The 25,420-nt window shown below is 34.0% G+C and overlaps 1 protein-coding gene across 1 annotated transcript in view; it reads right to left on the reverse strand.

The window, feature by feature from the left end:
• Positions 1–10,755: 10,755 nt before the first annotated feature.
• The window catches only part of LOC126965948 (MOXD1 homolog 1-like), a 119,250-nt gene continuing 104,585 nt past the window's right edge, over positions 10,756–25,420 (reverse strand). Inside the window, exons 5-13 of the mRNA XM_050809769.1 lie at positions 22,206–22,518; positions 21,162–21,263; positions 20,424–20,587; positions 19,347–19,463; positions 18,715–18,861; positions 17,866–18,020; positions 16,724–16,824; positions 15,206–15,372; positions 10,756–13,905 (exon numbers count right to left, since the gene is read on the reverse strand). Coding sequence (XP_050665726.1) covers positions 13,723–13,905; positions 15,206–15,372; positions 16,724–16,824; positions 17,866–18,020; positions 18,715–18,861; positions 19,347–19,463; positions 20,424–20,587; positions 21,162–21,263; positions 22,206–22,518 — 1,449 coding nt within the window. The 3' untranslated portion in view covers positions 10,756–13,722. The remainder of the gene's footprint in view (positions 13,906–15,205; positions 15,373–16,723; positions 16,825–17,865; positions 18,021–18,714; positions 18,862–19,346; positions 19,464–20,423; positions 20,588–21,161; positions 21,264–22,205; positions 22,519–25,420) is intronic.

Raw genomic sequence — 25,420 nt, forward strand, 5'->3', positions numbered from 1 at the left:
GTTCTGAAAAGGCCCCACGTCTCGTAACTGCGCCCAGTAAAGAGAACTTTCGCGAAAAGTTGGTGAGAGTGAGAAGATTTAAAAAAGAGATGACAGATCGACCTGAAAATACCACGCAAGGAAGCCCATTCCACAATTTTGTTGTACGTGGAAGAAAGTTCTTTGACCGCACTGTAGAGGTAGGACACAAATCCAAATGGTAATGATTCTATTTTAGTAATTCTGGTCACATGATTTCTCGGTACATTTCCCTTTCATAAATACGGTAGAAAACACACACGCTTCTAAGAAACTCGCCATTCACGATTCTAGATCTTCGTCTATTCGAGCAGCCCTGCGTTTCAAATATTTCATCAATTGAAAGTTTGAAAATATGGAGGTAAGTAACTTCAAATCGTATTGTGAGACTTGTCATCTTTATTTTTGTTTATGGTATTCCATCTGCTCTTGCGGCCCATACCCGGTTGTAATAAACATATATATGAATTCGGAAACACCGTAATGTGAGTATCAGTTCTACCTATAGCACCACTGGCACTTTTATCTCATCATGGCTTGCAAAGAATAGAATATAATCACAAAATAAATATCATGACAAAATATAAATATGCTAAGACTGTATTTTCTTTAATAAAAATAAGGGACGCGACGAGCAGGACGTTCAGCTGATGGTAATTAATACGCGCTACCCATTACAATGCAGTGCCGCTCAGGATTATTGAAAAACCCGAAAATTCTGAGCGGCACTAAGATTGCGCTCGTCACCTTGAGACATAGGAAGTTAGTAAAATTTGAAAAACAAAATTTTATGAACGATGCGGGACTCGAACCCACGACCTCCGGCGTTCCGTGCCGGTGCTCTAACCTAGAAGTGAGGGTTATCACTTTAAAAACATAACATATTGTATAGGATGTTAAGTCTCATTTGCCCAGTAATTTCACTAGCTACCTTTCAGACTGAAACACAGTAATGTTTACACATTACTCCTTTGTTGTAGTACCCATTATCTAGCCGGCTTCCTGTGCAAAGGAGTCTCCCACTGGTGAAATTATAAAAAACAATGTAAAAAGTATTACATCTCTTTATCAAAACCATCAGTATCCGATTCATGTAATAAATCCTAAACTACATTTGAGATAGCTAGTGGCATTAACTTATATTCAAATTCCAATTAAATACACAAATTGCATTCTTTTTTAGTAAAATTTCCATTCAATAGTCCGTAAAATTCCACGTATGATTCCGTCGACTAACGGGAAACTTTTATAAGATTGCCGTTTTGCTTGTATTTTTACTATTAACATACATAAGGATAAACCAGTCGCTTGTGCATCGTCGTAAATGACACAAGTCTTTAAGTAAAACGATTGAAAATAATATTATAATAAATAGTGTTTGTTGTAAATCTGCACGTAAGTAATTAATTTTTTATATATTCGTGAATTTATACCAACTAACCAATAAAAAAATTGTAATTCGATTGTGTGAATTTTGAAGCTATGTTTTCCTGTTACCTTTGGATGTAACTATTGTTAATGGATGGTTCTAATTGTCAATTATTTATTTTAAAACTTAAATGAATGGTAGGGCTCACCTGATTGTAGGTATGATCAAGAATATTATAAAGTTATAGCCGGCCTGTAAGATACACAATTTTTTACGGCAAAAATCCATTATTGTTTTGATAATCTTTAAAAGGGCAAGCAACCAACAAGTCAATTAATATATATATATAATACTCAATCAATTTAAATGTCACTTAATAATAAGCTTAAGAGAATATGATCAATCCGTATTGCTTATCGTATTATGAAGAGTCGCTCGTACAAAACAAAACACGAGTTTATCTTTCGTTATGAAAGTTCAATGTCTCTTGATGTTATAAAATAATTATTTAAGTGTGTTTTGGATTAATCAACTTGAATAATAACTCGTTATTGAAGTTCCCGCAGTTTTAATTTCACAGCATCGATAGCTGTTTCTTCATTTTGAATAGGTTGGCGGTAGGGTTGTCAATCTACAATAGAGCATTATAGTTATTCTATTTCTGGTATATAACATCTTTAATCTATAAAATACTATAATTTACACAATATACAGATTTTTTGGCACTTGCCAAGCTTACCATGCTCATTAGCATAAGATAAAAAGACTTATTTGCTCAACGGTTGGTGGTGCCCAAAAAATATACAATAAAGGATACTCACTTTTATTGGCGTGTAGGAGGTAGAGTTACCTGGATTTGCTGATGCTGTCGTTCATACAAAACTTGTAAACAAATTATGATCACAATAAACAAAACAGAAGTTACAACTAAGATACACCTTTCTTTTTATGATAATAAGGGACTAGACGAGCAGGACGTTCAGCTGATGGTAATTGATACGGCCTGCTCATTACAATGCAGTGCCGCTCAGGATTCTTGAAAAACTCAAAAATTCTGAGCGGCACTGCAACTGCGCTCGACACCTTGAGACATAGGACGTTAAGTCTCATTGAACCAGTAATTTCACTAGCTACAGCGCCGTTAACACATTACTGCTTTACGACAGAAATAGGCGCCGTTGTGGTGGTATCTAGCCGGCATCCTGTGCAAAGGAGCCTCCCACTGGTGAAACCTTATTGTATTCGTCCGTTTTTTGTATATTCTGATTTTGTTTATGCACGATATTATCATTTGCATTTAACATCCAGGTATCACGGACTAGTAAAAAAAGAAGTACTCCGCGCCGTGATATTAGCAATTGAAGCACCTTTATGCTGGTGTGTGTGCGGTTACGGGGTATACCAGTTACATAATTTTTTCTCCCTTAAATAACCATATATCCACAAATACTTTTATAGTATTGTTTTTACACTTTTTCACAACGCACGACTTAATTGCGACGCAAACTGATATGTCACAGACGATGGCAAATCTCATAATGGCGGCCGATCGGCTTGTATTCGTATAAGTGTATGCGTGAGGCTGTGTATTTACAGGTTTACCAGCTTGTTTTGGTGCCTCACTGTATATAAGGTGAGGCGGAGTCCTTCTTATTTTACTCGTCCGTGCCAGGTATATACTTCATCCTGAGTATCATCATACTCCTTATGTATCCTCGCTGAAATTAGATATATTTTCTTCCAGAAAAAGTTGGCTACTCACTTGAGGTAAAATCCAATTTGAACTCAATAAAATGGCAGGGGCAAATCTGTAAATTATATACTTTTTTCTTACATTAATGCAAGTTGTACTTGCGTGCCCGTAATTTTCTATGTGTATTTTCTTATAGGTTTATTTGATTTAAAATTGATAGTTGAAAGCAACATATGCAATAATATGGCCGTCTTTTAAAACGTAAACATTATTATAAAGTAATAGAGGTTCATAGCACTTAATAACGTTCAGGGTACACAAAATCTTCTATATATATACTTATATAAATGAATTGCTGTTCGTTAGTCTCGCTAAAGAACGGAACAGCTCGAGAACGGCTGGTCCGATTTGGCTAATTTTGGTCTTGAATTATTTGTGGAAGCCCAGGGAAGGTTTAAAGATGAATAAATAAATGCTCGGAATTAAATAAAAACAACACTTTTGTTTTTCCTTTGATGTGTTCCCCGTCGTTCAGAAATCAAATTGAAAGAATAGTTTAAAATGAATAACTAATTAGAATCTTTGTATCTGTCTAACTTTCTCAGGAGTTAAAAAAAAACAAACTTAATTTTAGCTACCTGTAGGTCATAGATTAACTACAGTTGATGATGATACTATAATGGCAATACAACGTTTGCTGGGTCAGCTAGTTTTAAATAAAAATTATTAAAACAAAAAAAGTGTAACATTTATTGCAATATTCCAACTGAGCGTCATTTAAGTCTCGTTAGTAAAATTACCAGTCAAGTTGGATTTGTTTTTGTGCATCGACGGTTGCATTTTAAATAAGACAATGACCTTGGTGAGTACACCAATATAGAAAGTATTCTATAATAAACACCTAATCAAGACTTGTTTGAGAATAAAATGATCCCTTATATGGGCTTCAAAAGCTTTAGACGTTTTCCATTGATAATTTCATTTTGACACAAAAACCCTCTTCACAAAATCGAACATGAATGGCAGTATCAAATCAATTTGATATCTAATAATAGTTACCGAACATAATAAAAAATGCATCTATCACAGCTCGTAAGTACGGCTAGATCCGTTTTAGTTTTTGTAGAGCATTTACCATTTCAATTTGTGTATTTTTTAGAGAATGGCTATGGCAGTTCAGGTTTTTTTGGTGATGACGTCGTCGTATTTGGTGCTGGGTCAGCGACCTTCGTTTGCGGGCTTCAGACCTATAGGATATCCAGAAATGGAGAAGAAACCGGGCGAAAGTGAACTTGGTAATCGGTAAGTATGTCTTAATGGTACATAGTTATTATTGAAAATTTATTGAAATAGGCGTTACTTTGCGGAAATCCATAATTATCCAAATGATTTGATTTTTCTTTAGTGTTAATTCCGCCAATATTTGTCTTTAAACAACTCTTTGACTCTCAGTCTCGTGCCAGATCTTGGCGAGTCAACACGTCTTAAGGTAGGTACGATATTGGCGGAATTAACACTTAAGAAAACTTAAATTATTTGGACTACATAGTTATGTTAAGTATATTTGACACGAGTTGGTTATATTTAATAATAATAATAATGTATAATACTATAAGTCTATCTTATTTAACGGTATTGCTTCAAGTTTTACGGTCAGTAAATATAGTATACCTAGAATGCAAATCAACATTCTAAGGACTATGTACCTACTACTTATAGGTAGTTATTTACGGTCTGTTTTCCACAACTCGATATGTACTATGCGACTATTTTACGTACTTATGTAAATATACAGTGTATATACTTACTACTCTGGATTCAAGCACTTTAATCCCAATTACTTACAAGTAGGTACAACAATACACACAACTTTTGAATATTTAAATTTAATATATTATAAATTTTTTCCGTTCCCTTAGTTGCGTGGAACCGACTTTACAACACCCAATCATCGTTCAGTCTCGTTCAATGTAAACAGAAAAGTGCGCAGACTTTAAAAAAATCACAATGAAATGACATCACTATGTTATCTTCAAATAGGAAGACCTCCGTACTAAGAACAAAGATATAAGTAGATAGTATTGATTTTAAGAATCGGAAAGTAAATACTAACAAAAATACACAGACCTATACACTCAACGGAAATTGCGTCATTTTGTCAAATACGCATTTGTTTTAGATAATATAAAACAAACAAATGAATAAGCAATATTCGAAAATCTTTCTCAGAATCAATTTATACTTACCTTCTCAAATAACGATGTAATCATCGCTTTGACAATTTATTGAAAGCAAAAAATAATGTTTTAGGCTCAGACAAACCTTATCGGCTTGAATGAAATGGGACTCCACGATTGATTAGGTATTTGATTGATTTACTTGTGATTCTGAACAATGAATAACGTGAAGACATTAAGTTAATTAATATTTTTAAACGCTTTATATTAGCTTCACCTGTATGTTTGTATCTGACTCCTTTAGACGCGATTTTGACCCACTTAAAACGGCCAGATTTCATTCAAACTTTGTAAATTTATCGAGGACCGACGATAATACACTAATTTTATAAGATTATTCCATTATTCAATTTGCAAACGAAGATTTTTGTCAATTTATATAATTTTTATCTATAATCGATAAGGCAGGAATTGATGTTAAAGTACTTAATAGTTTTAAAAATTAAACGTTTTTATAGAAAATTTAACTTAAAAATTAAAAATACATTATAGTTTAAAAAAACTAAAAAGCACTATGTGTAGAAGAATTATTACTTTAATAATTTCTACAAATGTACCCCACGCTTTTTTTACTGTAGTTTTTTTACACTATTAGCAATTTAAATTTATTTTCTATTTTTAGTTGATTTTTATATAAAGCGTGCTTTTTAGTTTTTTAAACTATAATATATTTATGAGATATCTTGAATCCATACCGGGTTACTGCTTGCGTCTAGTCTGTTTAATCTTGGTAGCCTTGTATTGCTCTATAAGTGCGGTCAAAGCGCTTTCCTTGTACATAGTATTTTTCTAGTTCTGTAGTTTAGTATTGTATATAGTAAGAGATGGGAGGCTCGTATGCACAGGATGCCGGCTAGATTATGGGTATCACAAACGCGCGTATTTCTTTCTTGAAGCAATAATGTGTAAACATTATTGTGTTTCGGTCTGAAGGGCGCCGTAGCTAGTGAAATTACTGGGAAAATGAGACTTAACTGGAGCAAATTGTAGTGGTGCTCAGAATTTTTGGGGATTTTCAATAATCCTGAGCGGCACTGCATTGTAATAGGCAGCTGAACGTCCTGCTCGTCTCATCCCTTCATCATCAGCCGGAATACGTCCACTGCTGGACAAAAGCTTCCCCCAAAGATTTCCACGACCATCGATCCTGGGCTGCCCTCATCCAAAGAATTCCGGCGATCTTGACCAGATCGTCGGTCCATCTTGTACCGGCCTAACAACACTGCTTCTTCCGGTACGTGGTCGCCATTCGCGGACTTTACTACCCCAAGGGCCATCTGTCCGTCGAACTATGTGCCCTGCCCACTGCCACTTAGGTTTCGCAATCTTTTGGACTATGTCGGTTACTTTGGTTCTCCTACGGATCTCCTCATTCCATCGTCCCTCATTTTCATTAAAAAATATATAATAACAATAACATAATAATACAAAAGCAAGGGCCTTATCGCACTCAACTTCTATTAAAATTTTCAATGTGTATTGTTTGAATATGATAGTGAGGTAGTATGTGATAGAGGTATAGGTTCTTAAATATCATTACTTGTAGCGGTGTGTAGGGCTGGCCCTTCATGTCCCTAAAATATGGTTGACGGAAGAGATGCCTGGTCTATATGGACGATATAGTAATAATAGCAAGAGTTTGGGAAATAGAACGCAGCATTGCTAGGCACCAGTACTACTGGACTTAAAATCAGAGCGTGCACTTTCGATATCAGTTTTGAGGAGCTTAGGAATAAGTGCTCTGTACCACATCAGATTGTAGGCTTTATCCAGATTATCCGCTTATGCTTTTACCTTCGACTCAACCGCATTATTTATGAGTGGGTTATACGAGAAAATCACCAGCTGATCGACTCCATAACTTTGGAGGAAATGGCAATAGTAGTTAGATGAATTTGAGTGTAGTTACAACTTTTTTAGGGATCGGGTGCACTAAAGCATAAGCGACCTTTCCTTATCCCAAATGAATAAAGTCATTTTGATTTGAATTGAGGCCGTAGTTTACTTTTTAAATTGTATCTATTTTAAAATGAAAATTGGTGATATTATAATATTATGTTATTAATTTGTACAAAGCTAAATATAAACATAATTATTATTAAATACACATATATATTTATTCATATATATTTATATATATATATATTATATTATCACATACATAGAGTAGGTAATACTTAAGATTTTTTTTCTTATATGATCTATTGAAGATGATGAGGAAAGGACCCATCGTCGTGGAGATCTATTTGGGAGGCCTTTGTCTAGGAGTATTTTGGCCGAAATAATGATGATTTTTTTTTTATATAAGAGGGGGCAAACGGGAAGAGGTTCATGTGATGGGAAGTGATGAGGCTGAACTGCCAATGTACATCCAAAGACCTGCTCAAGATATGCATTGCCGGCCTTTAAGTTAGGAAGATAGGAGTATGCCCGAAACTCGAAGAAGTTGATCGTCGATGATATATTAAATCGCAATATACTTATACCTAATAAAAAAAAAACAATTTAAATGTGGGCCAGCTTATTGCCTTGCTCTTTTTCTAACTCCAAGTGTCTTCGAAGTCATTTTTTTGCCTTTTGAATAACCGTGGAATTGCCAATCGGTCGACATTTCGAGATCAAGGGTCCTGATTTATTAAGCAAGGCATTAAAGAATTTGTTTTCGAATAGCTCTGATACGACAAACGTTTTTTTTAGTGGAGACCGCACCAACTTTAGCCTTCTATTTTCACATTCTGTGCTCGATGAGAGAAATGCCCGCTCGACTTCTTTACGGCCTCAGACAAAGAGCTCTGATGCCACATGATGGTCCTCACTATCTATTATGAAGTATTTAATATTTTGATCTAGGTTTATAATTAGATACATTGCAGTAAATTGGATGAATGGGCAGGTCACAAAACTGGTTCAATGCAGCTGAATGCAAATAAAGAGCACATTAAAACTTAAGTTGAGTTCTAAACTAGAAATATAACATAAAATATATTAAATTAATATTATTCCTTCTTTCAGTTTCGGAGACGATGGGCAACCACTTCCACTACCAATAGAAGCAAAGGGCGACAGAGATCTCGTTGATAGAATAAGCAAATTGCCAATTGACAAACAGCCATTTTGGTATATTAATTGGAAGGCTCTAGAGGAAAACCGCCGAAACCCACAAACCTACGAGCTGAGGCCAAATCCATTTCTCCCAAGCCAGCCCGTGAGATCCAATAACAGTAAGGTTCCAACAGATCTGAACACACGTTTCGGTGGTAACTCAATACAAGCTAACGAAACGGTTACACAAAAATCTAACAATCAGCAATCAAAAGATTCTAAAAGCTCTTGATTGGAAGACTGTATAAATGATACGCCTATGGATTTTATGAATAAATTTTTATATTGAATAAGATGTTTTCCTTACGCTCATTACAAGAGATTTCTTACCAGTTTAACCTTTGCACAGGATGCCGGCTAGATTATGGGTACCACGCCTTTTTCTGCTGTGAAGCAGTAATGTGTAAGCATGTGTTTCAGTTTGAAGGGCAATTATAGGGCCGCTCAGAAATTTTGGGTTTTGCAAGAATCCTGAGCGGCACTGCATTGCAATTGGAAGGGCGTATCAATTACCATCAGCTGAACGTCCTCCTCGTCTCATCCCTTAATGTTCAAAAAAAGATATGTATACCTATACCTATATAAAAGTGGGCAAATGGGCAACAGGCTAGGCATGGTAACCCCCCATGGCCATCCGAAATACCAGGGGTCATGAGACGCATTGCTGGCCTTTAAGTTGTCAGTATGCTCTAAGTTTGAAGGTGTCTAAGACCCGGTATCCACCAAAGCGGAGAGGAGAGGAGATAAACCTCGAAGCTGTCAGGTTTTTTCCACCAGAGCGGAGAGGAGATGTGAGCTGTGTTTATAGCAACACTTTCGGGAGTACGAGGTGCGGGGAGATAGCAGCGGGCAAATTGCGCGAGTGTGGGCCGCCCGCCTGCGCATCTCCTCTCCTCTCCGCTTGATTCATTCCCACCGAAGCTAAGCGGAGAGATGTGCTAATAACGAAATCTGATTGGTTATCAATCTCCGCTTTTGTGGATACCGGGCCTAAGTTGGAAGAAACTGCAGCCGGTACTTGATTCCACAAAATTTCTTTGCGTGGCAAGAAGTTTCTCAAGAAGAATCATGTGGAGATGATCCACCAATCTGGTCGGCTGTTTTAAGTCAGATAATCTTATAAATAAAATTCTCGTGTCCCGGTGTTTGTTACCAAACTCCTCCGAAACGGCTATACCAATTTGTTTGATTATTTGTGTGTATATCAGGTAGGTCTGAGAATCGGCCAACATAAAATTTTCATACCCCTAATTGATAAGGGTCGCCTCCCCTAAATATTTTTTCTTTATTATGATTCAGCATTAAAAAATACACACAACTTCAAATTTTCACCCGTCTACGATCAACACTTATTTTTGTATCGCGATTTTATTATTCAATTCCATCCACAGATACGCAATAGAGTTGCAAGATGGCAAGCTAATATAATGATTATTGTAGTATAAATTTTATATTTGGTCGGTCGTCATCTATTTTTTATACCTAAAAATTTTTATCATCGAATTTTTTTTATTACGTTAAATGGCAATACAACGTTTCCTGGGTCAGTAATAGTTATTTTGTAAATAAAAGTCAGTGTTTGTTCCCTGCGTTGCAATAACGTTTATCATATAATTGACTTTAGCAAAGTTCTGGGGATACCCGCGACGTTAATTGAACCAATGCCAAAAAATATAAAAGAGTTTTTTAACTCTATTTCTTTGTACTAAACATGGCATTGCACCGCATGCCGGGTATATTTTCCTTCCCTTTGTCAAAATCTCGTGCACACGACACAGACAGAAATATTATTATAGAAAAAAACTATAGAATGAAATTACGCGGTGTTTTCAGGTTGGCACATAACAACGTATAAGAAAGGGGTATACCTACCACTCTATTGCAAAACCAGAGGAATTTCAGTAGCGTTGCCGCCATTTAGAAAGGTGTACTCGCTTCTTTTAAGGTACCCCTTATCGAACAGCATGGTTTTATATGAAAAAAAATCTTTTAAAGCCGCACTGTGGAGGAACGCATCACGTCCAAATGGTGGGGGATGATATTCTATTTGTGCGAAGATGGAATTTGGCGGTAGGAATCAGCTAAAACAGCTCTTCGGAACGCCAAGTGATATAGACGTTCACAGAGCACAGGATCCGCGACAATTCGAAGTGCTCGCGTTGCACGGGGTCAAATGGATCAAGTTGATACTGGGGTGCGCCAGAATTACATTTTTCTGGAGTTGCAGGATATAGCTAGGACGGCAGTGATAAATAACCATGAAGTCACTCATACACTCGTTTATCCTCAATACATTAAAAGAAAGTGTGATTCAAGGAGAATAAAAACCAAAACAGTAAAGTAATAAAACACATTATATTGACTTTTATAAATAAATAAACCTTAATTACTAAGCGTATTCTTACAAATATCATAAATTACAGCAAATGCAGTCGTTATTTCTAAAAAAATATGACTCGAAACATGTATGTATGTAATACAAGATTTTATACGACTACCCACAAAGCTTACAAAAATACAAAAACTTTACAATCATTTCGACGGTAGTTTTAAAAAGTGGAGCCTAATAACACAGCCCTAGGATACATTATAATTTGTTCGTATTTCATATTGAATATTACAAAGAGTACAACTAATTACTTAAGGCTACACACCGTTTAATTACGTTCAACACAATAATCGTAGGCACAATAGTAGGTAAAGATATAATTATAAAATTATTACAAATAAAACTTATAATTCAGTTCTTACGTGACATCTTTAAATAGGGAACTCTTAAAGACATCGAGTTTAAAGATGACAGAGAAAATGTACTTCCTACTGTACGTAGGCCGTAACTTACAAAGGCTACGAATACAATTATTAATTAGTATGAGAAGGGCTCACCTTAGATCATAATTATTAAATAATAAGGGACCTAGTAATATTAAATTGAATTAACATCGAATGCTATAAATGTACTTCTGTTGCCGAAAAGATGAGGAACCCAACACACCAACAATAATAACCATTAAGAAATATATGAATTTCCAGTAGCATATAGAAAATTTATTGAAATAGGCGTTACTTTGCGTAAATTCATAACTATTCAAATGATTTGAGTTGATTGTCTCGCCAAAATCTGCCAGTATCGTGCCTGATTTTGGCGAGACAACACGTCCTGAGGATACCTCGTATAGAGGCGAAACTCGTGTCGATTTGTTTAAAGTCAAATATTGGCAGAATTAACACTAAAGAAAACTCAAATCATTTGAACAGTAGCACAAAGTACAATCAAAACATACCAAAGGCAACATAACTGAAATAACTTAAAGGAAATAGAGACGCATATGAATTTTATAAATAAATTTTTAAATTGAATAAGTTTTTTTTCTTACGTTCATTATAAGATATATGTTCATTATTTTGTTTATGATTGGTTTATTCGGACGTATAACTTTTACCGCATTTATTTGTAAGGGTGCTTGTCATTCGGAAAACTTCAGAATTATCATTGTATTGACAGTGTTGTCAACGATATAATCAACATTTAGCATAGATATTCTTTGTTTATACTCAGGTAACCTAGAAATCGTTGTGGGAGAAAACGCGGAAAGTTCATTTATTGTACGCGGATCCTTTATTGTAGAAGTGCTTCGTAATTGAATGAGTCTTAAATAATTACAATATACAATAACCTATTTATTGCTTGTCGAATTCAACTAAACCATTTGCTTTTCACCTACCTATGTAATATCCTACTTCCTACAGATATCATCAAAACTTTATGTAACTCGGGGTTTTTTCTATCATTTAAAAATATTAGCTATTCAGAATACATTAATGCAAGAATCATTTATATCAAGATCAGTGTGATTCTTAAGCATATATGTACAATGCTAATAGTTGGAAAGCAATCAAAATTCAAACTTGTAACAAAAGAAAGAACGTATGGTATGGTATATATTATTGACAAGTTTAGAAATAATACAATTTATAACAATTGAACCCAATAATTGAAGCAAAATCTTCAAACTTAAATACCATTCGAATCAAAGGAAACATAAAATGGATGTAGTAATTTTTACATTATTATTACTTAATAATACTAATTGTATTGTCTGTAGAAATTATCTAACAGAGGTAAGTATTATTTAAAGAATTACTCATAACTGAAAACCGATGGAATAGTATAAAAATAATAATTTGTATTGAATCAAGTTTAAGAGAAAAAAACCTGTTAGTAACAACTACAAGTATATACCACGAATTTGGTTTCAATTATCACTAAATACCCACGAGCAGTCATCATGAGCAAATCTCATCACTTAGGCAAAAATAATAAAAAAGATATGCCTACCTTTAAAAGTAGAAGTAAACAATATTTTGTATTTTTATTTATTGCAATAACTGCAACTTCCAAATATCATAATATTATTTGTAATTTACCAAGACCATGAGAGGAAAAGAAAGTGAAACTTAATTTGGTGCATAAATTTGTTGCAAATCAGATAAAATGAATAACACAGCACTAATGTTGCTTAATACGTCAGCTGTATAGCTACAGATATAATGCTGTAAGCATTTCGGTAACGCGAACTCACGAGATTTCACCCACCCAAAATGTGTGCAACTATATATATTTGTATACTTATTTATTTTTTAAATATTTATTATCACGTGAGCCAGTCATGAGCATGTCAGTGACGTGAACCCATAAAATTTTCTGTTACCAAAAAGTGCCCAACGCAGTTGAATAAGTTTTCACTTCAAAATTTGCGAAATCTGTATGATCAAACGCAAAAAATGCAGTAGTAAGCCTGTACGTCAATCTAAAGAAAAACAGACGTTTTTTTTTCTTAAGATACGCACTTTCCTCAGATATTATTTTGGCCTAAGTCTCATAAGTACAAATAATCACAACTAAACACACTTCATTGCTTTCAAGTTGTACCTAAATATGCATTGTTCGAGACGAAAATATTTCCAAAAAATATATCTTTGAAGACCTGGAGTTACGCAAATAGCTTTCATTATAGTACTATTTGTAAAATTAGAAATCAATATAATGCCTAAAAGTCCCACAGGTTTAACGAATTCTTAGTTTCATTATGATCAAATAGTAAAAGGGCAAGTGAAACTCCGTGTCTTCAAACTACTTATACACTACTATCAATAATTTAAAGTCCAGGCATAAAATGGGCCAACATACAATAATACTATACAATAGCCTATTTCAAGGAGAAATATACTCATAAACACAAAACATGTAAACTCAAAACATAAAATGGAACAACAATAATTATCGAGAAAATGTACTTTTGTTATCGGGCAATGAGCGCTGTGCATACAGCCAAGATGGCCGCCAAGCTTACGTAATTGACAGATCCCGAGCCGGTCGTTGATGTCATCGAAGGCAGGCGCACACTTTTGTAGTGACATGACTTATCTGATGCATCGTTCCTTGATATTGCCGTGTAGTTGGGATAATTTTGAATTTGGATTGGCTGAAAAATAAGGAGGCATGTTTAAAAATACTTTATGTATAAGATTATTTATCTTCAATTTTTTAAAATGGTTCAATGTGCAAATGAATCACAGTTTTACGTCTTAGAAAATTTATTCGTATAGATTAAAGCCTCTTGCTAATAGACAACCGATAAAAATAGGCCAGGTTTGTTACTTCAGTGTGCGTGACAGACTATGTCTTACACTCGTTGACCATTTGTGTTAGTGTTTAGCATTACTCATAATAGAGGGTTAACTTTCAACCTTAATTTTTTTAGACGTTTTCACAGTTCTCACCGTCTAGTCGAGTCATTCACATACTATATAGTGTACGATTTTATGTTATATAGGCATATTGAGAAATTAGAAAAAATATATTTTTACCTACTTTTAATAACACAATTGATAAAATTAAAAAATATTTGCACTTTCGTTCAATTCTAATGGGATTTGATTACTGCAAAGAGCTAAACGTTGCTTGTACTGCCTAGCAGTTTATATTATCTCTATTTTTAATGGTCCGATATACTCCTGTGAGATCGAATCAGAAATGAGGAGAACCGTATGAGAACCAAAGTTACCGACATAGCCCAAATGATTGCGAAACTGAAGTGGCAGTGGGCAGGGCACATAGTTCGACAGATAGTTGGCGGTTGGGGCGGTAAAGTTTTCATAGGGCGACCACCTACCGGAAGACACAGTGTTGGTAGGCCCCTCACAAGTAGGACCGACGATCTGGTCAAGATCGCCGGAATACGTTTGATGAGGGCAGCGAAGGACCGATCCTCGTGAAATTCATTGGGTGAGGCTTTTATCAAGCAGTGGACGTCTTCCGGTTGATGATGATGATAATTAAAAGAAATTATTATATTATTATAATGCCTGCTACTCGGCTAAGTCGAGTTAACAAGTCTTTTGTGGGGCGATGTATATGCTTTAACAACAGGATCCCAGAGAATGTTCAAAACAAAAGTATTACGTTATTCAAAAGAATTGTTAAAAAACGTTTGTGTGGTAAAGGTTACTATAACATAAATGACTTTCTTAATTAAACCACAGATTGGGAATGGAGCGACCGCCCTCAGGCTATTAACAATGTTACTTTGTAAATGTTACTTTAATTGTAAAACATATTTTTGATGAAAAAAAAAGCCCGCCGAGTTTGTTGCGCCCATTCTTCCCAGGCCTGAGGCATTCATTTTGGAATGGGTGGTCGTATTTTTTTTTTGACTTTCAATAAGTGATTTTACATCCCATTTTGAATAAAAATATTTGAATTTGAATGATGATGATACTCACAGCTCCCCAGCTATCGTCTCGTTTCTTACAGAAGGTCATGTGCCATCCTCTATACAAAGTCTTCTCAATTTGTTCGGTGAGCAGAGGTTCAGACCAGGGCATCTCATTTAAGTGCATCATGAAAGTTTTGTTTCGAAACTCGGGCGGATCCTTTATTAGTAAGCTCTCTGCAAAAGATATATTGTATGAAAAATATAACATAAAAATCTTAGATATTTTATACGTCGTATTTACCAGTGCTCCTTTGCACAGGATGCCGGCTAGATTATGGGTACCACAACGGCGCCTATTTCTACCGTGAACCAGTAATATGTAAGCTATATTGTGTTTCGGTCTGAAGGGCGCCGTAGCTAGAAAAATTACTGGGCAAATGAGACTTAACATCTTATGTCTCAAGGTGACGAGCGCAATTGTAGTACCGCTCAGAATTTATGGGTTTTACAATAATTCTGAGCGGCACTGCATTGTAATGGGGACAACCTCTATTTTATCAACGTTTTCACAGCTGTCTATCTAGATGTTTAAATGATTTAAGATTATGATTAAAGTACGCATTATTACCGTTTTCTTATTAAATGTAGCTTGTCAAAAAACAGTTAATTTTATGTTTCGTTAATTGTAGATAGCTATCTTGACATATTTGGAATCCCTCTTCAATAATGTCGGTAAACATCTCAATAAGGTCCTTGGCAATAAAATAAACTGTTAAGCAAATTATGCGCGAACACGTTTATAGCATGGTGGCCTATTATGAGGTCTTGCCATAAAAAAAATGCATATTAAGCGTAGGAAATATAACAATTAAAACTTCAAGCGACGAGGTACTGAGCCGTGACGTCATTCATATTTCAGTTAACATGGCCGATTGCCGTATTTTAAACTATCTTATTTTTTTGTATCAAAACTGGGTAATTTTTACGAATCAATCCATTATATTATATTTTCTATTTAAAACCATTTTTACACAAATTCAATTTGAAATTTATGAATAATGCGGTACTCGAACCCGCCGCCTCTCGCGTTTCGTGCGAACGCTCTTTCATTAAGCCAACCGTTCGAGTGACGTCATGTTTATAAATCTTGATGTGTCTTGTTCAACTCTCACTCAAATTTTACGCAAAATCTAATATAAAAACAAAGTTACGAACAATTACAAGCGATTTAATCCTTTAAACAGTGTTTTATTTAAACATTAAAGTATTTTAAGAGCCTAATTTAATACAACAATAATAATATTGACACACTTTTCACACAAATTATCTTGCCCCAAGTTAAGCATATATAGCCTGTGTTATGGGTTACAAGACAATGATAAATTTAATACAATATACTTACATAAACATACATACATAAATACATTTAAACATCCATGACTCGGAAACTAATTTCCATATTCATCAAATAAATGCTTGCACTTGCTGGGATTCGAACCCGGCATCTCTAGCTTAGTAGGTAGGATCGTTAACCACTCGGCTATACAGGTCTATTTGGCTTTGAATTATCCAAGAAATTACTCACTCATCAGACCGACTCCCTGGTCATCCCCTTGCATAGCAGTTTCGTCACTGCTGTGGTTGTTTATATGGGCTTCGACTTCCTGGGGCAAACCTTCCATGCTCCTGTAAGAAATTTATAAAGATATCTATAGTATGTCTTTTAATTTAGAATAATGTTTGAAATTTAAAGTTGTATACTATATATAACTATAGGAATTAAGACTTTTTGAGGTACGCTATGCATTTTTATGTGGATATTGAATGAGAATCAGCCGTCACGATCAGATATGTAACGCTCTGTCGTATAGTCGCCACGAGTCGGACTTATACTTCTGCTGTATGATATATAAACACTATTTTATATAAGTGATTTTATAGGCCCTAGATTTTTTTAATATTAGTTTTTAAGGCATTAATGTAAAAATAAGGTATCGAGTCGGCTGTCTTGTTGTGAAATAACAACAATTTCTGCTGGCCATGTATAAATTTATGAGCAAATAATAAAAATCAATGCCAAAAAATGTGCTCACAAAAAAGATAATAATTGAATTTTTTTGTTAAAATCAGAATATTATTAATAACTCGCTGTAAGATGGCCGCCAGTCCCTGTGTTATCTTGCGGGGATAACGCACTATATTTTATAATAGATACGAAATACCCTAATTAGATTATACTTAGTCTCTTGTAGTAGTTAGTCTGCAGGAGTAAGGATAACCTAAGTTTGACTGTAGATAATAATAATTACTTAACAGAATATTTACTTTACTTTTTTGTACATGAAACAATTATAAATTATCCATTCGAGTAATAATATTTGGAACCCTTCACAATTCATTCGATTGTATTGGCAAATTATACAAACTCGTTATGTTAAATTTTAGGTATACCTATGTAAATCGGTCTAATATAAGTATTTTAGTTGATAGCTTTTTCGAGCACTACACAATTTTTAACTCTAGGTCTATTAGTTTTTATATATTTATTGTCATATCTGTTTCCCAAATAAAAGATAAAAAAATAAACCAAACAACCAGTCGCGACAAAATAAGCAACGTTCCCAGCGGGAACCCAACCGCTGCTAGAATTACACAACATTTACCACTCGACTACCAGATTTAAGTAACATTTTTATAGTAGGTATTGTGAGATAAAACGAAGCTTACCCAGATGATAGGAATATCTTTTCAACCTGCATCATACTGAGTCCATAGAAATCCTTAATGCCAAAAGCCTCGAAGAACTCAACGACGGGCGTCATTGAATAGCATCCAGCCAGCTCCGTACGAGGGTAGTACAAGATGAAAGATAAACACATTTCCTGTAACATAATAAAGTATGTAAGTACTTACTTCATTCAAAGTTTTGAAATAGTTATTTATGCAACTGTTGTGTAATAAGGGCTATTAAAAAACGATTGTGGGTTGTGAATAGTATCACATGAGTGTTTTAATATCTAATAATCAACAGTTGCATACAAGACTTTATGTACACCCATAATATGAACCCTCTATAAAAGATTCTGAAACAGTTACCAGTAAGGTAACTAACATTAAAAAAGCCAGTCCTAGTAATGTAAAACGTAAGTACGTAAAATTACATCATCCAAACGAGTGTTGTAATTTTGTACTGAATTTCATTACAACACTCGTTTGGATGATGTAATGGTTATTAGGGCATTGGGTATTTTAATGTTGGCAATAAGCTAACTGTTTTAGAATCTTTAATAGAGGATTTAAAGCATGGGTGTAGATAAAAAAGATTATAACATACGTTAGTAGATTAGATTATAGAATAAAAGATATAATATATAACTGGCCAACAATATTATAGATTAAAAAATGTGTATGTATGTTTATTCTCAGATAAACTTTATACCAAGTTTTTTTTTAAGGCCATAACTATACCAAATTTGCTTCAATACGTATGTACCGAATTTATATAATATAGGTGAGTTTTATTAATTTTAACGGGACGTATCCATGATAATAATAATGATCTTCAGTTCATCTTACTTGAGACGCTGAATAGCCTCCCAAAATAGGTTTGTCGCGGCTCGTGCTGTCATAAGTACACTCAGTAATCAAAGTGTCACCCTTGAAGAACCTTCGTCCTCCCGGAACGATCCTTGACTGTTGATAACGGGCGTCGTAAGTATTTTCCTGAAACAAAATTTTTACTAACTCAGCTTCCTTTAATAAGTTATTCGGCGTTATAATTTATGTAAGTATATTTACAATTAATTAAAAATAACAATATTAACTTTCGCTTAGTACCACCTTATATTGGAATAATTTTAAAAATACCTACCTATAAAATATTAAGGTTATAGATATTTATATAAAATATTATCCAAAGGTAAGATTAAAAATTAACTCATTAATGCCTATAAATTCCCTATTATTTAAGTTGAACACTGTATCGTTATTAATAAAATATTATTTAAACATCATAATCATTTATGAAAATAGCGCCATCTAGTTTTAATGTAAAACATTACTAACACATTACATTTAGACTGGTTAACAGCTGTATTTAGGAGACCTCGCAGCGTTCTTTAAATTAACAGTATTCAGAGTCAATTGTCAATCGTAGCACCTTTAGTGTTTTATTACAGATGGCGCTCATAACAAAAGTATTAAATTACCTCTGAAATTCTCGGAAGTTCATCATTTCCTCTAATATGCTTCAAAGAGATTTTCTTAGCAGTGCCATGGGCATGCAGCAGTACTGACACGATGTTGATTCCTTCCTCAGGCATAGTCTGTAAATAAAGGATTTCGGATTATAACAAACACGTTCGTTCAAAAGTAAGAAAAAACTTGTTTTTGTTACAATACTGACTGTTATCTGCTACTTTAATGTTTTTGATTTAAATAAAACATTGTCTGAGAAAATGTACGTGTGGATAGGAAATTATGAATAAAAAGTCAGTCTTTGTACGAGTACCATTCTACTTATATATTATATACTGATAGAAGCATGTAAGTAAATTTATCTATGTTTTAATGTCAACTCAACTCAAACGAAAAAAATAGTTTAAACATATTTATCATGTTATAGACAGATCTCGCCGCCCATTCACCAATTTTAGAAAAGCAACATGATGATGAAAGAGCAGATGCTAGTCTAATGAAATATTTAAATTAAGATATTTTAGATAGATATAGTCTCTCTAGAAAACAGGCAAGGAATATTAGTTTAGTGTGCGTGACAAGCTACGATTTGTATGACACTCTGTGTTAGTGTGCATGAATTGCTCAAAATAGAGGTTAGTTCTATTTTGTTCGACGTTTTCACAGCTGTCATAGTTCTGTCATCATCTAGGCGTATACTGTACATTGAATATTTTTTAGATATTATGTTTTACATTCGTAAACATATTATTATTAAAAAATAGACTACCACTATGGTGTTAGTAGACACAATAAGTTATCAAATCAAACGTTATGAGCAATAATGTGTAAGCATGTGTTATCTATTTGAGCGCAGTTGTTATGCCGCTCAGAATTTTTGGATTTTCATGAATTCAGGATTCTTGTAATGCATTGTAATGGGCAGGGCGTATCATTTAACATCAGCTGAACGTCCTGCTCGTCTCATCCCTTATTGTCATAAAAAATTGTATGCATCGACCTTAAGAGCTTGAATTCATTGTTCGTGTAAGGATACTTCGTGAACATGATCTAATGAAGATCTTTTGAAGTAGGTTAACATTACTTACACTGTTGGTACACTCCGGGCTGCAAATGCCTACAGTTCTGTAGGCGTGCTGCTTTGGCGGGATTACATGTAGGGCAGATACTCCAATACCGGCCCCTAGCAGTGCCGCATCGTGAGGACGTAGTGTTGGAGAATAGTGGATCCTTATTCCAGAATTGTCTAGAACTGGACAAATAAACATAATGTCTTGTTACTTTTTCTCATAAAAAAGTCTGTAGACCAAACGGCTGTATTATAAGCTGCGTCCTGTGACAATCAGTTTCATTCAATATCCACAAAATAAAGAAGTGACCAAGCCGAAAGTTGTTTCTTAGTTTGAATAATGCCTTATACCTACTTAATCTAAGTTCTTTGTAATTATGTGCTGTAATTAATATGGAATTGTTTTACTTATGGGGATGACATAGTCATCTTTGACTAAACCCCAAAAAAATGAGAAAGATATAAAAAAATATAGATAATTATATTGTAATTACGTAGAGATTGATATAATAAACAGTATATGCTTTAGATCATAGAACAGAAGTTTGTTCATAGATCATAGAACCTTATAGTAAATATATTCCCACCGAACGATGCCGACTTGAGGGTACTTTACCCTAGCGAGCGCTAGCAATGGAAATTGTATGCCAAATTCAATACCCATAAAATAAAATTCTCGAAGAAATTGTTCACTTCAAAAAATGTTTAAAGCAATTAATTAGACCAGTAAAGTTTACAACACGAGTTAATTACTTACCCTCGTGTAAGGCTTGGTTGTCGTAATGAACCTCGAGCATGTAGAAGGAAACGCCCCCTCTACCTCCTAATGGTATGCCGACGTTTTCAGGCAAGAATTCACCTGGAAAACAAAATAAACCTTAATCATACAGCCATAAGTTATAATTTTGAAGAATGAATATAAGGTCAGTTGCGTAAAATGCAAGTTCATTGTTGTTTATATCATTAGAGACGTCATTATCAAAAAGTAGAATTGTCGTGAGGGCGCATTGTTAAAAGGGTAAATCTTTTTACGGTCTTCCTTCTCTGGAGACACGTAGTTTTTACGACACGCTGGAGAAAGATCTTAATTTTAATATGTATATAACTTTATAGATAGTAGTAAAGTACATTCTGTTTTTATTTTAATCCACGTCATGATTCATGCAGCAGAGTGAATTCCTGCAATTGGTATTGTATTCTCGCCTCAATCTGCTAACCTGCCAACTCAAGCGCTGGCAGCTATTTCGGCCAACTGATCAGCCTAGCTATCCAACGCGGAAATGCTGCCAGTATTATTGGTACGCTTCCCCGTAACGATAGTTTTAAATGCGCCTATTCCTGCCGTGAAGCAGTAATGTGTAAGCATTATTGTGTTTCGGTCTGAAGAGCGACGTAGCTATTGAAATTACCGGGAAAATGAAACTTAACATCTTGTGTCTCAAGGTGACGAGCGCAATTGTAGTAACTCAGAATTTTTGGGCTTTTCATGAATCCAGAGCGGCACTGCATTGTAATGAGCAGGGCGTATCAATTACCATCAGCTGAACGTCCTGCTCGTCTCGTCCCGTATTTTCATTAAAAAAATAGTCTTGGAAAAGTTTCCAAAAATACTGAGTGGGTCCATTTCATGACGTCCTATTTTTAATTTGTTAATTTTACTGTGTACCTATATATATATATATATATATATATATATGTTTTGGGCTGTCTTTACTTACTTTACATACTTCGTGGCCAATTATTTTATAGGAAATGCGTGATTTTATTATGAATAGAGCTATATTTTTTGGTTTTTACATACCTTTAGATCCCATAGCCCAAGCAGCAATGGGTGTCACGCAAGTAGCCAATTCCCCAGGTCTACTCGGCCCAAAGAATCCTTCTCCTTCCGACCATTCGTTCCACAGCCTCTTGTCCTGGTCTCCAGCACATTCGTATAGCACCATGTGGTGCACTGGAGATAAACTATCCTTTTCAGCCACTGGTCTTCCATTTCTTATTGGTTTGCTGTCTATCAGGGGCTGATAGCCGACGATATGGTGTTTCCTGGGTAGTTCTGGAGCTTTGAAGACTTTGCACCAGAACAAGGTTGCCATTACGTGGGGTATCGTAAGCTGTAATAATATTAATTAGATTAATTTACAGTTGTTTCAAATTATTAACGAATTTAATGTGTTATATCAAAGGGTTGAAATGAAAATTATTTATTTGCAAGAAGAGGTTATATTGTTCTTAAAATTGGTAGGGGCAAGTTAGACAATAAATAGGCATACGAATATAAAGTGTCAAAATTTAATTTAATATATAATAATAATAATATTGACACACTTTTTACACAAATTATCTTGCCCCAAATTAAGAATATATAACCTGTGTTATGGGTTGCAAGACAACGATATATTTAATACAATATACTTACTTAAACATACATATAAACATTTAAACATCCATGACTCGGAAACAAACATCCATATTCATCATATAAATGCTTGCACCTACCGGGATCCGAAATATATACATTATAAAATACATTACTCAAATAAATACATTTAAATATCAACACTAATAGTTCAGAAGTCTCAGAAAGAAAAAATATCACGGTGATCTATACTAATATATAAAGCTGCAGTGATTGTTTGTTTGTTTGAACGCGCTAATCTCTGGTACTACTGGTCCGATTTGAATGATTCTTTCAGTGTTGGGTAGTCCATTTATCGAGGAAGGCTATAGGCTATGTTTTTTTTTTTTTTCAACATTAGGGATCCGTAATAAAATTGCTATTTTGTAACACAAGGTGTAAAATCGAAAACCTATTTTTGCGTGCGCTGCAAAAACTATTCACAATAGAACAAAATGATGTACAGGCTATAATATAGGCAATATTTTATTACTTATAAAACTATCGCGTGAATTATACTTTATATGGCAAAACAACGTTTGCCGGGTCAGCTAGTTATTTTATATAAATATATAGCAGATTTTTTAATTTCATTATGATCTTGAAATGAACATTTTATTATACAAATTTTATTTGTGTTTTAATCCTAGAAGTGAGGGTTATCACTTTAAAAACATAACATATTGTTTAGATTTACAAGAGCGACATCTCAAGTCAACTTCATAATATGCAAATACCCAATAGTTGAGCAGGTTATCAACTGTAAAGTAGATCCTGTAGATGAAGCCACAACCTGAGAGTTGAACAAAGCAAACAGAATTTTGTAATGAGGCGGTACTCGAACGGTTAGCTCAGTTGGTTAGAGCACCGGCACGGAACGCCGGAGGTCGTGGGTTCGATTCCCGCATCGTTCATAAAATTTTGTTTTTCAAATTTTATTTGTGTATTAATCCTAGAAGTGAGGGTTATCACTTTGAAAACATAATATATTGTTTACATTTTATTATGTCATTTGGTTAAAATGTATGAGAATAATATACACAAAACAATTTTCAAAATAAATTTTAGTCAATCATTCAATATTTGCTCGCTCAGTCTCTTGTAAAATTTCAAATGAAACGTTGAAAGTATTTGTACAAATAAAGAGTGTTAGTTTTGTATGACGTCACTTTATCCCTCTTTGAGTTGTAACTTCGAAAAGCAATTTTCCGCGTCAAAAGATAAGAAATGCAGATTCGGGAAACATAAATCACAACCGAAAATTGCTTTCATATATTACAGTTGTCACGTCAAGTTATTGCAAAATTTTCTGCTGAAAATTCACATTTAAATATATTTTTTAATTGGTTTTGTTTTCCCAATTGTCTATGAAAATTTAAATGGACTTTTTTCAAATAGGCTTAAACAAGCACCTTTGTATCACTTTTTAAAATATTTTTTTTTAATAACTCTTTCTATTTATTTAGTTTTAAGTTGTTTCATTTTTATTTAATAATAAGCAATTTAATTGCAGTAGTTAATTAAGTTTTAAACTTAATAAACTTAAATAATATTATGTCTTCCGACGACCTTATTGTACACGGTAAAACTCAAATGAGTTTATGTATGTACAATAATTTTGTTACCTACGATATGTAATTTGTTAATAAGAAAGAAATAAATAAATAAATAAAAAATATAATGTTCCGAAAATATCAAGCTCGTGAGAAAAAGATACAAGAAACCCAACGGCCACTCTTTTGGATCCATCAATCGGATTTCTTTTATTTGAGGAAATATTTACTTTTTACGCCGTCATATAATGTAGCTTTCTATGGATAAAATCATTTTTAAGATCAATTTAGTTCTTAAGATCATCCATTACAAATTCCCAAAAAATTTACATTTGATAACATTATCACAAAAATCCATACGTCCTGATCACTACCGAGCACCAGAATAATTGTTCATACTTGGTCTGTGTTCATTCGGGAGAAGAAAATATTACAATATGTCGACTAATGAAGACGTCTAGACTCTTAGAAGTGGAAACAAACCTAATATTCATACTTTCACTTTTTTTATAATTATTTATTTCACCAAAACAGTACAATAAAACATCCTAAATAATTTAGACTAAAATACAATATAAGTGCTTCTTCAAAAATAAAAAAATTCAAAATTTAAATTTCTATATGTAGGTATAAGAAAACTTATTTCTACAACCCTATCTAGGTACGTGTTGAGGGATAAAACTTTATTATGCTTAAAAAAAACTAATACATAAGGTTTGTGGGTGAAAATCCAGGAAACTGGGAAAATCTGGCTATTTGCGAGTGAGTGCTTCTTCAATTATACTATAAACTTTTATAATAAAGTCCCAGCCACTGTTCAGGCATTATCTATTAATAAATTTAAATGTTTTATAAAAAAAATGTATAATATCTAAGTGATCGGACAGCCTGCGACTAGATTATGATTATTTTATAGCGATATAAATGACTGTACAATATCGTATAATTTTATTGAAAAAAAGCGCAAAAAAAGAATGCTTCTCTCTCAGAGCGCCATTTGTTTCCGAAGCGGTAGTATTATCTAGTATATTAGAAATGATATCAAAAATAATTCTAAAGGAATCA

Source organism: Leptidea sinapis, chromosome 9 (genome assembly GCF_905404315.1).
Source record: "Leptidea sinapis chromosome 9, ilLepSina1.1, whole genome shotgun sequence".
In the NCBI taxonomy this organism is placed as follows: Eukaryota; Metazoa; Arthropoda; class Insecta; order Lepidoptera; family Pieridae; genus Leptidea; species Leptidea sinapis.